We start from the raw sequence: 13,081 nt of genomic DNA on the forward strand, positions 1-13,081 counted from the left end.
GGCACTCTCTCACAATATACAAAAAATGCAACAGACTGTCAGATCAGCAGAAAAGGCCACTGGCTACAGCCGACCATCACTGCAGGACTTGTACGTGCCAGGACAAAGCAGTGGGCAGTAAAAATCATTGTGGACATTGTCCGCCCAGCAAACTACCTTTTCCAAAAACTCCCTTCTGGAAAGCGCCTTTGGGCTGTTTAAAAAAAAAACTTCACACCATTTTAAAAGTTTCCCCAGGCAGTTAATCCGATCAACCATTCTATTAGCCCAACCCATCCCCCTCTATCTATAACTCAGTCATTTCAATTTTCTGTAAACACTTTAAACCACAGCAAATTCCTAATACATGTAAATGTATAGGGTGAATAAAGTCGATCCCTGATCCTATGTAAATGAGGTACAGTGAGGCATTGGGTCACAGGCAAAGACATCGAAAAGCATGAGGTAGATTCGGGGATGCGGTTTCTCTTTGCCTCCTCAGCTGCACGGGCCATCTACTAATTAGAGGTATTTATTTGTTCCTCCAGGAGAACCAGTTAAATTGCACCATGCCTGGATTTGATTCCCTGGCTCATCTGCCAACATACTATCAAGAAAACCCTGCGAGGGAAAAAAATAGTTTCCATTGCTGACTGCTATTCCACCCACCTGATTACTGTCACAGACCTACATTGTATTTTCTCTGAATGAGCCCAGCGATCACCAAACAGTCCTATCCACCTCACTACAGGAAGGATCTGGAAACCATAGAAAGGGTGCAGAGGAGATTTACAAGGTTGTTGCCTGGTTTGGAGGGCATGCCTTATGAGAATAGGTTGAGTGAACTCGGCCTTTTCTCCTTGGAGCGATGGAGGATGAGAGGTGACCTGATAGAGGTGTACAAGATGATGAGAGGCATTGATCGTGTGGATAGTCAGAGGCTTTTTCCCAGGGCTGAAGTGGCTAGCACGAGGGGGCATAGTTTTAAGGTGCTTGGAAGTAGGTACAGAGGAGATGTCAGAGGTAAGTTTTCTCACGCAGAGAGTGGTGAGTGCGTGGAATGGGCTGCCGGCGACGGTGGTGGAGGCGGATACGATAGGGGCGTTTAAGAGACTCCTGGATAGGTACATGGAGCTTAGAAAAATAGAGAGCTATGGGTAAGCCTAGATAAATTCTAAGTTAAGGACATGAGCGGCACAGCTTTGTGGGCCGAAGGGCCTGTATTGTGCTGTAGGCTTTCTATGTTGCTATGTTTCATTATTGGCAGACAAACCCGCAGAGGCTGGAATCTGGAGCAAAACAACAAACAAGCTGCAGATGGAACTCAGCGGGTCAGGCAATTTCTGGGGAGGGAAAGGGACAATCGATGAAAATTTCCACCCACCGATGCTGCCAGGTCCTCTGAGCTCTACCAACAGTTTGTTTTCTTGCTCATTAGGCAACTGGGTTAGAAACTGATATGAATGGGGACAGCAGAACTGTGTCCCAAGGAGGAAGGTGAATGGAAAAACATTGGTGAGAAAAAAGTCTATTTCTTTAGTCAATTTTCATTAAATATTTTGCAGAATACCAACCTTTTCAAATCTTTGTGTAGTTTTCATTGATTCTATTGTGTTTCTTTGTATTTACTGTCAATGCTTGTAAGAAAATGAATCTCAAGGTGGTATATGGAGACAGGCGTCCCTTGATAATAAATTTATTTTGAACTTTCAACTTCGAACTTGAACCTTTCCCTGCTTCCTGTGTGTTTTCTTGACAATGATCAATTTTATTTCCAAAGTGTGTGATGGATTACAAGATGATGTGGTATTCCAACATTTCCTTCATTTTTTTCTCTGAAAAGATTGAATGAGAAGTTGAAAAGAAGATTAAAGCTCTCATCTGGGGCTATGTGAGGTAGAAGCATTTTCAAGCTATATTCTCTTTATTTTCCTTCTGGGGACTGCATAACTTAACAGGAACGTTTCTGCTTTTCTTATTTGCATTTCACTTACTTAAAGATTTGTTCAGATGGGCGTTTTCCACTGAGGTTGGATGAGACTAGAATTAGAGGTAGTAGGTGTAGAGTAAAGGTGAAATATTTAGGGGGAACCGGAAGGGGAACTTCTTCGCTCAGAGGGTGGTGAGAGTGTGGAATGAGTCGCCAGCAGAAATGGTGGACGTGGGTTCAACTGCAACATTTAAGAGAAGTTTGGATAAGTACATATGGATGGGAAAGGTATGCAGCCCAGGTGGAGGTCGATGGGACTAGAACACCTTTATGTGCTTTATCTTACTTTAATCGTTCCTGATACCCGGTGAACGAGGTCTTTGGGGTACTGCAAGTCTGTCTTCGTTGTTGCTTTGCTGCACGCTTGAGTGCTTGGCGGTTTGTGCCGATGCTTTTTTTTTGCTGGTGGGGGGAGGAGGGATCGTTGCTTGCTGCTGCTTACGTGCGGGGGGAAGGGGGGAGCTGGGGGGGGTACTTTGGGGTTCCAACATTTAACTGTCATTTATTCTTTGGGGCACTCCTCTGCTTTCGCTGATGTTTGCGAAGAAGAAGCATTTCAGGATGTATATTGTATACATTTCTCTGACATTAAATGTACCTTCGAAACCTTTGAAGTCTGGGCCACACCGGAAAGGCTAAAATTTATGGTCCATCCCTAGAACGACATATCAGACCATTGCAGAGCTAAAAGTGGATCACATCAGTACAGGTCTGGAGTCACATACAAGCCAGCTCCATCATGGCCATTAGCCTCCCCAGCACCGAGGACATCTTCTAAAGAAGCAGGCATCCATCAAGAAGGACCCTCACCACCCAGTTCGTGCCCTCTTCTCAATACTACCATCAGGAAGGAGGCACAGGAGCCAGAGGACGCACACACAACACTTCAGGAACAGGTCCTTCCCCTCCGCCAGCAGATTTCTGAAGGGTGCATGAACCCATGAACACTACCTCACCACTTGGCAACTTACAGTAATTTGTAGATACTGCACAGTACTGCTGACGCAAAACAACAAATTTCACAACTTCTTTGATAATAAAACTGATTCTGATATTAGAGGTTTCCTTCCAAAAGAATATAAGAATATTCTTTAAGCAATATTTAATAATGCATAAAAAGAGCGATGAAACAGATGAGTTTTCATGGCAATCCAACAGATTTGCAGGTTAGATTCCTCATTCTCAACCTACCACTGTTCTGAGTACATTGTCTGGATCATTAGAGTATGTCTTTGGAAAAATGGACAGACGTCTAATCACTTCATCAATGTAGCTAGTAGATTATTTCTTTACTCTTCCCAATACAGTGAAGGTGAGGTTACCTGTGATCTATGAGGGCTGCTGGCAGGTCACTACAGGATTATTTATTAACATCATTGGGCAAGTTTATCACCATGTGCTCGGGGAACTGTGACTGTCAACACTCACCGGTGACTTTGATTGTGAAGTTGCTTAGGATCTCATTGGTTCCCCAGAGCTTGCAGGAGTAGACTCCAGAATCATCGTACGAAACGTTGATAATCTTCAGCCACTTCTGACCTACTTGGGTTGTGTTGTTGGGGAGGATTCGGAGTCCATCTTTCAACCACACTAGAGCCAGTGAGGAGCCTTGAGAATTGCAAGACAGGTCCAGGGTGTCCCCATTGCTGAGAATGACCTCCTCCAGAATGGTCCGCTGGTTTCCCAATATGCCTGTTCCTGAGGAGGAAGCAGTGACATTTTAGAAGCTTGTTTATTGAAACATTTAACTCTAAAGTTACCTCTTCCTTCTGCTAACAATTAGTCACATTCAAACAGTCTAATCTGCCCCACCCAAACCCCATAAGTCAACTTGATTGATGCACTACATTGATTTAGAGTTATATTTTTTAGAGATACAGTCAGCAGTAGGCCCCTCCAGGCCAGACAGCCCATGCCATCCAATTAGACCCTCATGACCAATTAACCTACTAAACTGTACATCTTTGAAATGTGGGAGAAAATCAGAGTACCCAGGGGAAACTCACACGAACATGTGGAGAACGTGCGAACTCCTTACAGACAACAGTGGAATACAGAACAAAACAGAAACAGACTTTTTGGCCCAACTCTTCCATGTTGACTACGACACCTATCTAAGCTAATCCCCATTTGCCCACTAGCACCATATCCATCTAAATCTTCCTCCTCCATTTGCTCCCCTTCTCGGAGCTACTCAGATCCAGGAATCATATGGGTATCCAGGATCTATCCAATCCCAATGCAGAATCCTTGCCAACATTTAACACATGATAAAGAAAATATGAATCCGTTAATGTGCTGATGGTTTTAATCAACAGGCAAGCTTGCACTCGGACCATTTTTTGCTGCAGAAAATGGCTATAATGCCCTAAGAACTGCTGCTGGCAGAACTATTTGCATTGACTGTGACTGCAGTTGGATACAGAAGCCACTACCCTGGAGGTTCTGTAGACAAAGTGCCTGCCCCCTGAGTTACAGGTGGTGAAAGGGAGCCCTGAGAGATATACTGGCTGTTACCTGGTAATGAGAACTCACTGCCTCCATCTTATCTCCCAAGATACTTCCCATGTCTTTCTCGCCAACTCTCTGCCGAGATGTGCTTCACTATTTGCTCGGAGTCTAACAGATGCACTTAGCCAAAGTCCATGGCTTCCAGTCATTGCCCCATGATGCCTAATGTCAGCTCAATGAACCCCAGCTTCTGTCAGGGCAGCTACAGCCCCCGGGACTCAATAACAAACAGAGCAATTACAGGCAACTACCATCTTCTTTTTACTCTCTGCCCCCCACCCCCCACCACAGATGTGGCTGTATCTTTCTATTTTCTTTAACTCTCTCTCTCACACACTGTGCATTTTAAAACAATTGTTAACTCGATACACTAATAGCCCGTGAGCCAGTAGGGTTGGTCGGTACCATCTGAGGGGAATAATGCTCATTGTGATTTTTGGCAAGGTAGACATCTCTAGAGTTAGAAAGTATGTGATAGCATTGTACCAGTGGTAGCTTTATTACTTCAAATAAGTAATCACTTTTTGTATATATTCCATATTAACATCAGTACAGCAGAAAATGTTACTCCACCCCCCAAAAGGTAAAAAACCTCATTTGGAGAGATTTCTGGAGTTTTATTAATGTCATGATATTTTCCATATTGTTGTATCAAATCAAAACAATCTTAAGCTTTTGTCAGAGAATACAGAATTACAGTACAATAATTCAAATGTGGGGTTCCACGCGGCCATAACCTATGCCCCATTTGGTTGTAAAATGAATATATTTAATCAAACATCAAAGTTGCTGGTGAACGCAGCAGGCCAGGCAGCATCTGTAGGAAGAGGTGCAGTCGACATTTCAGTCCGAGACCCTTCATCAGGACTAACTGAAGGAAGAGCTAGTAAGAGATTTGAAAGTGGGAGGGGGAGGGGGAGACCCAAAATGATAGGAGAAGACAGGAGGGGGAGGGATGGAGCCAAGAGCTGGACAGGTGATTGGCAAAAGGGATATGAGAGGATCATGGGACAGGAGGTCTGGGAAGAAAGATGGGGGGGGGGGAACCCAGAGGATGAGCAAGAGGTATATTCAGAGGGACAGAGGGAGAAAAAGGAGAGTGAGAGAAAGAATGTGTGCATAAAAATAAGTAACAGATGGGGTACGAGGGGGAGGTGGGGCCTTAGCGGAAGTTAGAGAAGTCGATGTTCATGCCATCAGGTTGGAGGCTACCCAGACGGAATATAAGGTGTTGTTCCTCCAACCTGAGTGTGGCTTCATCTTTACAGTAGAGGAGGCCGTGGATAGACATGTCAGAATGGGAATGGGATGTGGAATTAAAATGTGTGGCCACTGGGAGATCCTGCTTTCTCTGGCGGACAGAGCGTAGATGTTCAGCAAAGCGGTCTCCCAGTCTGCATCGGGTCTCGCCAATATATAAAAGGCCACATCGGGAGCACCGGACGCAGTATATCACCCCAGTCGACTCACAGGTGAAGTGTTGCCTCACCTGGAAGGACTGTTTGGGGCCCTGAATGGTGGTAAGGGAGGAAGTGTAAGGGCCTTTTATATATTGGCGAGACCCGACGCAGACTGGGAGACCGCTTTGCTGAACCGCTCTGTCCGCCAGAGAAAGCAGGATCTCCCAGTGGCCACACATTTTAATTCCACATCCCATTCCCATTCTGACATGTCTATCCACGGCCTCCTCTACTGTAAAGATGAAGCCACACTCAGGTTGGAGGAACAACACCTTATATTCCGTCTGGGTAGCCTCCAACCTGATGGCATGAACATCGACTTCTCTAACTTCCGCTAAGGCCCCACCTCCCCCTCGTACCCCATCTGTTACTTATTTTTATGCACACATTCTTTCTCTCACTCTCCTTTTTCTCCCTCTGTCCCTCTGAATATACCTCTTGCCCATCCTCTGGGTCCCCCCCCCACCCCGTCTTTCTTCCCGGACCTCCTGTCCCATGATCCTCTCGTATCCCCTTTTGCCAATCACCTGTCCAGCTCTTGGCTCCATCCCTCCCCCTCCTGTCTTCTCCTATCATTTTGGATCTCCCCCTCCCCCTCCAACTTTCAAATCCCTTACTCACTCTTCCTTCAGTTAGTCCTGACGAAGGGTCTCGGCCTGAAACGTCTACTGCACCTCTTCCTACAGATGCTGCCTGGCCTGCTGCGTTCACCAGCAACTTTGATGTGTGTTGCTTGAATTTCCAGCATCTGCAGAATTCCTGTTGTTTATATTTAATCAAAAACGGCTTTCCATACTTTCATAACCTATTAATAATCATAATAATTTTCCAAGTCTTCCACATCTTCATCTGAACTTTCCACACTCTCTGAGGTGGAAGCCTGGTTCTCACAGTCTGCCATCTACACATGTCAGTATACCTGAGGCCATTTGCAACACACATACAGCTTGGGAGTGAACGTTGTTTTTGGACACTTACAGGCCAGTAGATCCAGAACGGCATCAGGTGCTGGCTGGCCTTCCATCCAGTGCACCACCAACTGTTCAGCTTCCTCTTCTCTCTCCATCTTCCATCCTCTGCCAACAGGGCTTGGCACTTGTGGGTCCTTCTCCAAACATCTTCTCCATATACCAGCCTGGTAGTTGGCTTGCTGTGCATGTTTTGTTAAGCAGTCCTTGCATGGTGGGAGTTGATGACTTTCGATTTCACCTTTTTTGGCACAGAAAAGGTGATAGCTGAGCTCATTGACCTTGGTGGTCGATGCTTTTGGGCCATACTGGAGACATGTAAATGCCTCCAGTTTGTCCATCAGTTCTAGGGAGAGGTCCCGTTCCTGACCCAACTCTAAGAATGTGTCCTGAGTTTCCCTGTTGCTGGTCAGAAGTTTTAGGGCACTTGTCTTCCCTTTGCCTGCAAAAGCGCTTACAGTGTCACATCCCGTATATGCATGCAACCCGATGAGAGCCCTACAAACCTCTATGCCAACAGTGGCAACAACCTTCCTGATGTTTACAAGCCATGTACGGGTTCTAGTGTCACACTTCTGGAAAAATGACGCCTCAATCCTGTCAAAGACATGATAAAGACATCTGTCTTCTGAGCAGATCACTACAGATTGGTATCGCTCTCTTGTGGCATGGGCAGCATGGAGAAGTAGGCAGCCATCTGCTTCTTCTTGTTGACACTGAAGAGCTGACACCTCCTCACTGTCTTGAGATGTGATTCTGTAACATTTGTCATTCACAGTTGCATACAGAATCTTCTCCTGTAACTTTGCTCTGTACTCCGCCTTCCTCCATTCATGGACTATGAAGCTAATGAGACTATTTTTGTTACTGACTTTGGTCAGAAGCTCCTCCACTGCCTCACCATCTGTGTGCCTGTGATACCTTGCAACTCATGACCAGTCTCTTCACCCCGTAGAGATCTTTCACTAATCTTGATAGAGTTCTCCTTGTATGTGTCGAACACAACATCTATTCTGCTACTCTGATTGCCTTCCCTCAGAGCCATACCCAGAATTGTTGTGGCAACATCTCTGAAAGTAACTTGATCACCTTTCACTCTTTGGACCAAGTTCATTCCATCAACCACTGTAGCAAAGTTTCCTGGGAGTTGCTCTTCTACTGCTACATTTTTCTGCAAGATTGTGGCTAAAGTAGTTTTATTTGTCTTTCTCAGCAATGGTCCAAGGGGATGAGAAAGGATATCCTCCATACGTAGACTGCGTCCTATGACTAAAATGCATCCAAACAAAGACCTGTCTGCTTTCACGATGATCGCCCTCCCATTTGATTTCACTTCTCTCTTCTTACACATATCATTGAATGTTTTCAGCTTGTTGGTTTTCATTATGAAATGTTGGTTTTCATTATGGAACCAGCATGGAATTTCTTTGCTGGTGGGTCTTCCTCTAGCCTCTCATCCTTGAAGGTTGTATAGCATTGCTCACCAATCTCATATGCCTTCATCAGGTCGGAGGCAATGTCTTTGGGGGCTGCCTTTGCCGTAGAGATGCTAATGAGGTTCCGCTTCTCGGCAAATAGGTTGACCCATTCATGTACGAGGCTAACCACTGCTGAAACTGCTTCCTCACCTTTCTGGATTCTTGGCCGCTGTAGCTCTGCATGACAAAGCTCTGATTTGTTGCCTTGCACCATCTCCCCTAACTGTCCCAGGAATGCACTGTGGTGCTCAGCTGTTATGTAGTAACACTGGATAGCTCCAGTGTTCAGGCTGAACTGTGATGTGCCTCCAGGAGTCTGTGAGTCTTTGTTCACTGTGGCTTCAATAGCCTGGTCCACAGGGATCTGCCCAAAGGGGTTGTTACTTGACAGATGCACTGAGAATTGGCCTGTCTTGGCCTCATACACAGAAGGATTCTCCTCTGGGAGGTTCATCATCTGAGCAAAGTAAGGGGACAGGTACCTGGCATAATTCATCTTATCATAGGCAAAGCACCATGGGATCATGGTTCTTATAGCATGGAGGTGCAACTCCCAGTCCCCTTCACAGAAAGCTACCACCGCTGCAATGCTATCACATATTTTCTAGCGCAAGCCAAAAATCACTATAAAAATTATTCCCCCCAGATGGTACTGGTGGCCCAAGTTTGGGGTTCTGACTCACGGACTATTATCAGGATAACATCTGCAGAGAGGGTGGGAGGGTGGGGAAATCAGACGACTGTCACCCTACCACAGACATTCTCCAACCTCCCATCCTCTCTGCAACTTAACACACTTGTTTCAGCACGTTTCATTTTGTGATGAAGGGTCCTTGACCTGTAGATTCAACTCTGTCCTTCGCCCCGCTAGGGCTGCACAACCTGCAAAGCACTTCCAACACTCCCTATCTTTGCACTGAAAACCGGCCCCGTATGATCTTCAGCGATCACGGGGAGGGTAATGGGGAAACAGCAAACGAGGAGAAAGCATAGATCACATTTACCTGCTGTGCAACTTGATAGGGCAATTATGAAGGCGTGCGGTGTGTTGGCCTTCATTAGTTGGGGGATTAAGTTCAAGAGCCGTGAGGTAATGTTGCAGCTCTATAAAACCCTGGTTAGAACACACTTAGAGTATTGTGTTCAGTCTGGTCACCTCATTATAGGAAGGATGTGGAAGCTTTAGAGAGTGTGTAGAGGAAATTTACCATGATGCTGCCTGAATTAGAGGGCATGTCGAATGAGGATAGGTAGAGCGAGCTAGTGCTTTTCTCTTTGGAGCGAAGGAGGATGAGGGGTGATTTGATAGAGGTGTACAAGATGGTAAGAGGCCTAGATAGAGTGAACAGCTAGTATCTTTTTCCTCAGGGTGTCAATGGCTAACATGGTGGTCATACTTATAAGGTGACTGAAGGCAAGTTTAGAGGGGATATCAGAGGCGAGTTTTTATACACAGAAACACACTGCCGGGGGTGGAAGTAAAGGCAGATACATTAAGAATATTTAAGGGACTTTTAGATAGGCCTATGAATGAAAGAAAAATGGACATCTATGTGTTAGGTTAGATTGTTCTTGGAGTAGAATAAAGGGCATCACAACATCAGGGCGAAGGGACCTGTACTGTTTTATGTTCTACGATAGGCTGCAGACTATCACAGAACTTCTGCTGTTCTATGATAAATTATTTTTTTTTTGCACAGAGTGGTGAATGCGTGGAATACCCTGCCAGAGTAGGTGGTGGGGCAGATACATCAGGGGCATTTAAGAAACTCTTAGGTAGGCACCTGGATGATAGAAAAATGGAGGCTTTTGTAGGAGGGAAGGGTTAAATTGATCTGAAAGTAGATTGATATGTCAGGACAACACTGTGGACCAAAGGGCCTGAACTGTGCTGTAATGTTTCATGTTCTAGGTTCTGTTTTATGCTTTATGTGAACATGTTTAATCACCTAATGGAACTGAGTCGGCTGTGTTACTACAAGGTTGACCAATCCCAGTTTAACAGCAGTAGTGTAAATAATTTGTTTCAGCGAAAGAGATTTGGTTTTCCAATAAATGTTAATTTACTGCCATGCTGCCGATGGCAGGCGCTCATCTCCTGGATCGCACACTCCCATTTGTAGTCCACTCCCGTACATCATGGCATAAGAGTGCGCGTTGCAAACAGATCTTGAATGCATACTGAAGTCAAACAGCTCACGTTTGAAAAGAACAGACACCGCTTATTGGCACCAGCACACTCTACTTCGGGCCTGATATGTGTCTGGGTAAGGGTGGAGGGGAAGTGGAGCGATTGTCAGGCAGAAGGAAGAGCCTTACATCATTATATATGTTTAAGCAGCACTAAACATTTCGAAGGAAAACGGCTAAAAGCACATCTGTCAACATGTATTCACCAAGCTGTATATTTTGGCCCATATGTTTATACAATCCAACAACTCAGGAATACGCCTAGACAAAGGCAAACAAATAAAATGTAGAGGTAACATAAAGCTGCCTTTCATTCAAGCACAATTTCCGATACACAGCAAACACACTGTCATTGCATTTTGTATATATTTTCTTAACAGCAGTAAGTGCTGGCTTGAAAGGGTACAATTCTGTTCTGCATCAAACGCTCAAATATTTTTTATTTACTGGAATACCAGTGCATTAGAAAAACAATTTTAATTTCGAACGAGTCCTCTTAACTCTGACGCACAGCTGGAACAGCCCAGGAGGCCAGCGTAACTGGTCATCCTGACAGCAAATGGCACGAGTGGCGGTCTGGGAAAGCACAGACACATGCCTCTGACTTGCACCGTCCAAAAGTGCACTATCGTACACAGGGCCGCAGTACGTGAAAGGGGAAAGCAGAGAGCTGCGCACATACTGAGGACCAGAATCTGAAATCGCTGAGGCGACATCTTTCTTGTGCTAGTTCCAGTTTCCTCAGCTGGTTTGCTGGTTTGTTTTGCATATACAAAGGTTCATTGAATTATGCCCCCCCCCACCACACCCCCGACTCCTTCACCGGCCCCATCCACCTCTCATTCTCTGCTGACTATTGTGTGTTGGCGACATAAACCCAGCACTGTTGGCCTTGTGATGGGTTTGGTACTCTATCACTCACCCAGGCGTAATGTTTTCAGCCTGCCCAAACAACATTTCACATTCAGAATAGGAAATCAGGTTTATTATCCCTGATATATGTTGTGAAATATGTTGCCTGTAGCAGCTGTAGAGTATAATACATAAAATATACTATAAATTACAATAGGAAATGAGAAATTTATTCATCCTCATTTAAAATACACTCAGAGGCCCCTTTATTATACATATCTGGTTGTTAATGTAAATATCAAATCAGCCAATCATGTGACAGTAACTCAATGCATAAAAGCATACAGACATGGTCAGGAAGTTCAGACCAAACATAGAAAGGGGAGAAAAGTGTGATCGAAGTGACTTTGACCGTGGAATGATTGTTGGTGCCAGATGGGGTGGTTTGAGTATCTCAGAAACTGCTGATCTCCTGGGATTTTTCACACATGACAGTCTCTAGAATTTACAGAGAATGGTGCGAGAAAAACAATAAACATCCAGTGAGCGGCCATTCTGTGGGCAAAAGTGCCTCGTCAACGAGGGAGTTCAGAGGGGAACAGCCAGACTGGTTCAAGCTGATAGGAAGGTGACAGTAGCCATGCTTTACAATGGTGGTGTGGAGAAGAGCATCCCTGAATACACAGCGCGACAAACCTTGAAGTGAATGGGCAACAGCAGCAGAAGAGCACAAACAGGAGGTACCTAATAAAGTGGCCACTGACTGTAAATTTAAATCTGAGCTCTAAGATGACATTCCTTCCTCTTCCCAATTAATTTTAGTAATGCTGCATACACTTTTAGTCCTCTTATTTAACAAAGGACGTACAGGTCGTCCCGGGGTTATGAATGTCCGACTTATGGGCGAAGGTTTGGAGGATGTTGGACACGTGGCCAAGTGGTTAAGGCGTTCGTCTAGTTATCTCAAGGTCGCTAGTTCGAGCCTCAGCTGTGGCAGCGTGTTTGTGCCCTTGAGCAAGGCACTTAATCACACATTGCTCTGGTGTCTGTGCGAGGAGTGGCGCCCCACACAGATTTCCAATCTGCGCCTTGTAAGGCATGAAAATGCTCGACGCAGGCCTCTCATGGTCTGAGTCGATGTTCCCCTTTGGAAGATCGGTGCAAAGGATTTTCCAGCCGCTAAGGAGCTGCAGGAATCTTCATCCATGTGAGAACTCCGTTCAAGGTTTTGGTGCAAGATTAGGATCACAGAGATTAGGATCATGTTCTGTCTTCATACAGCATCGGTGAAATAAGCCAGTCCTTTATTCCACACAGAGCACAGACATTACTGAATATGGTTAATAGTTTTTCTGCAACAACAATAACATCGCTTCTTGCAGTAAAGTCTGAATGGCCGGGTTAAACTAAACGTGGTCCTTGGGTGGCCTTCATTTTCACTGGAATATATTGTCAGGTGGACGCATGTTCAACTTACAAACTGGGTTACAAATAGTTATCAGGAACAGAATCCTGTCTCTACCTGGGAAAAACACATTGGATTAGAAACAATACAGAAGACATTTCATGAGGCTAATTCCAGGGTTAAGGGGAATTCTTGTCACAAACGGCTAAATAAATTAGACGTGAATTGAATGGAGGATAAAAGAAGTA

At 45.1% G+C, this 13,081-nt stretch overlaps 1 protein-coding gene across 10 annotated transcripts in view; it reads right to left on the reverse strand.

The window, feature by feature from the left end:
* Positions 1-13,081, reverse strand: part of fgfr3 (fibroblast growth factor receptor 3) — a 280,510-nt gene that overhangs the window by 67,159 nt on the left and 200,270 nt on the right. For all 10 annotated transcript variants that reach the window (XM_063047014.1, XM_063047013.1, XM_063047015.1 and 7 more), the window contains one exon: positions 3,398-3,667. In XM_063047014.1, coding sequence (XP_062903084.1) covers positions 3,398-3,667 — 270 coding nt within the window. The remainder of the gene's footprint in view (positions 1-3,397; positions 3,668-13,081) is intronic.

This window comes from Mobula hypostoma, chromosome 4, assembly GCF_963921235.1.
Source record: "Mobula hypostoma chromosome 4, sMobHyp1.1, whole genome shotgun sequence".
Lineage (NCBI taxonomy): Eukaryota > Metazoa > Chordata > Chondrichthyes > Myliobatiformes > Myliobatidae > Mobula > Mobula hypostoma.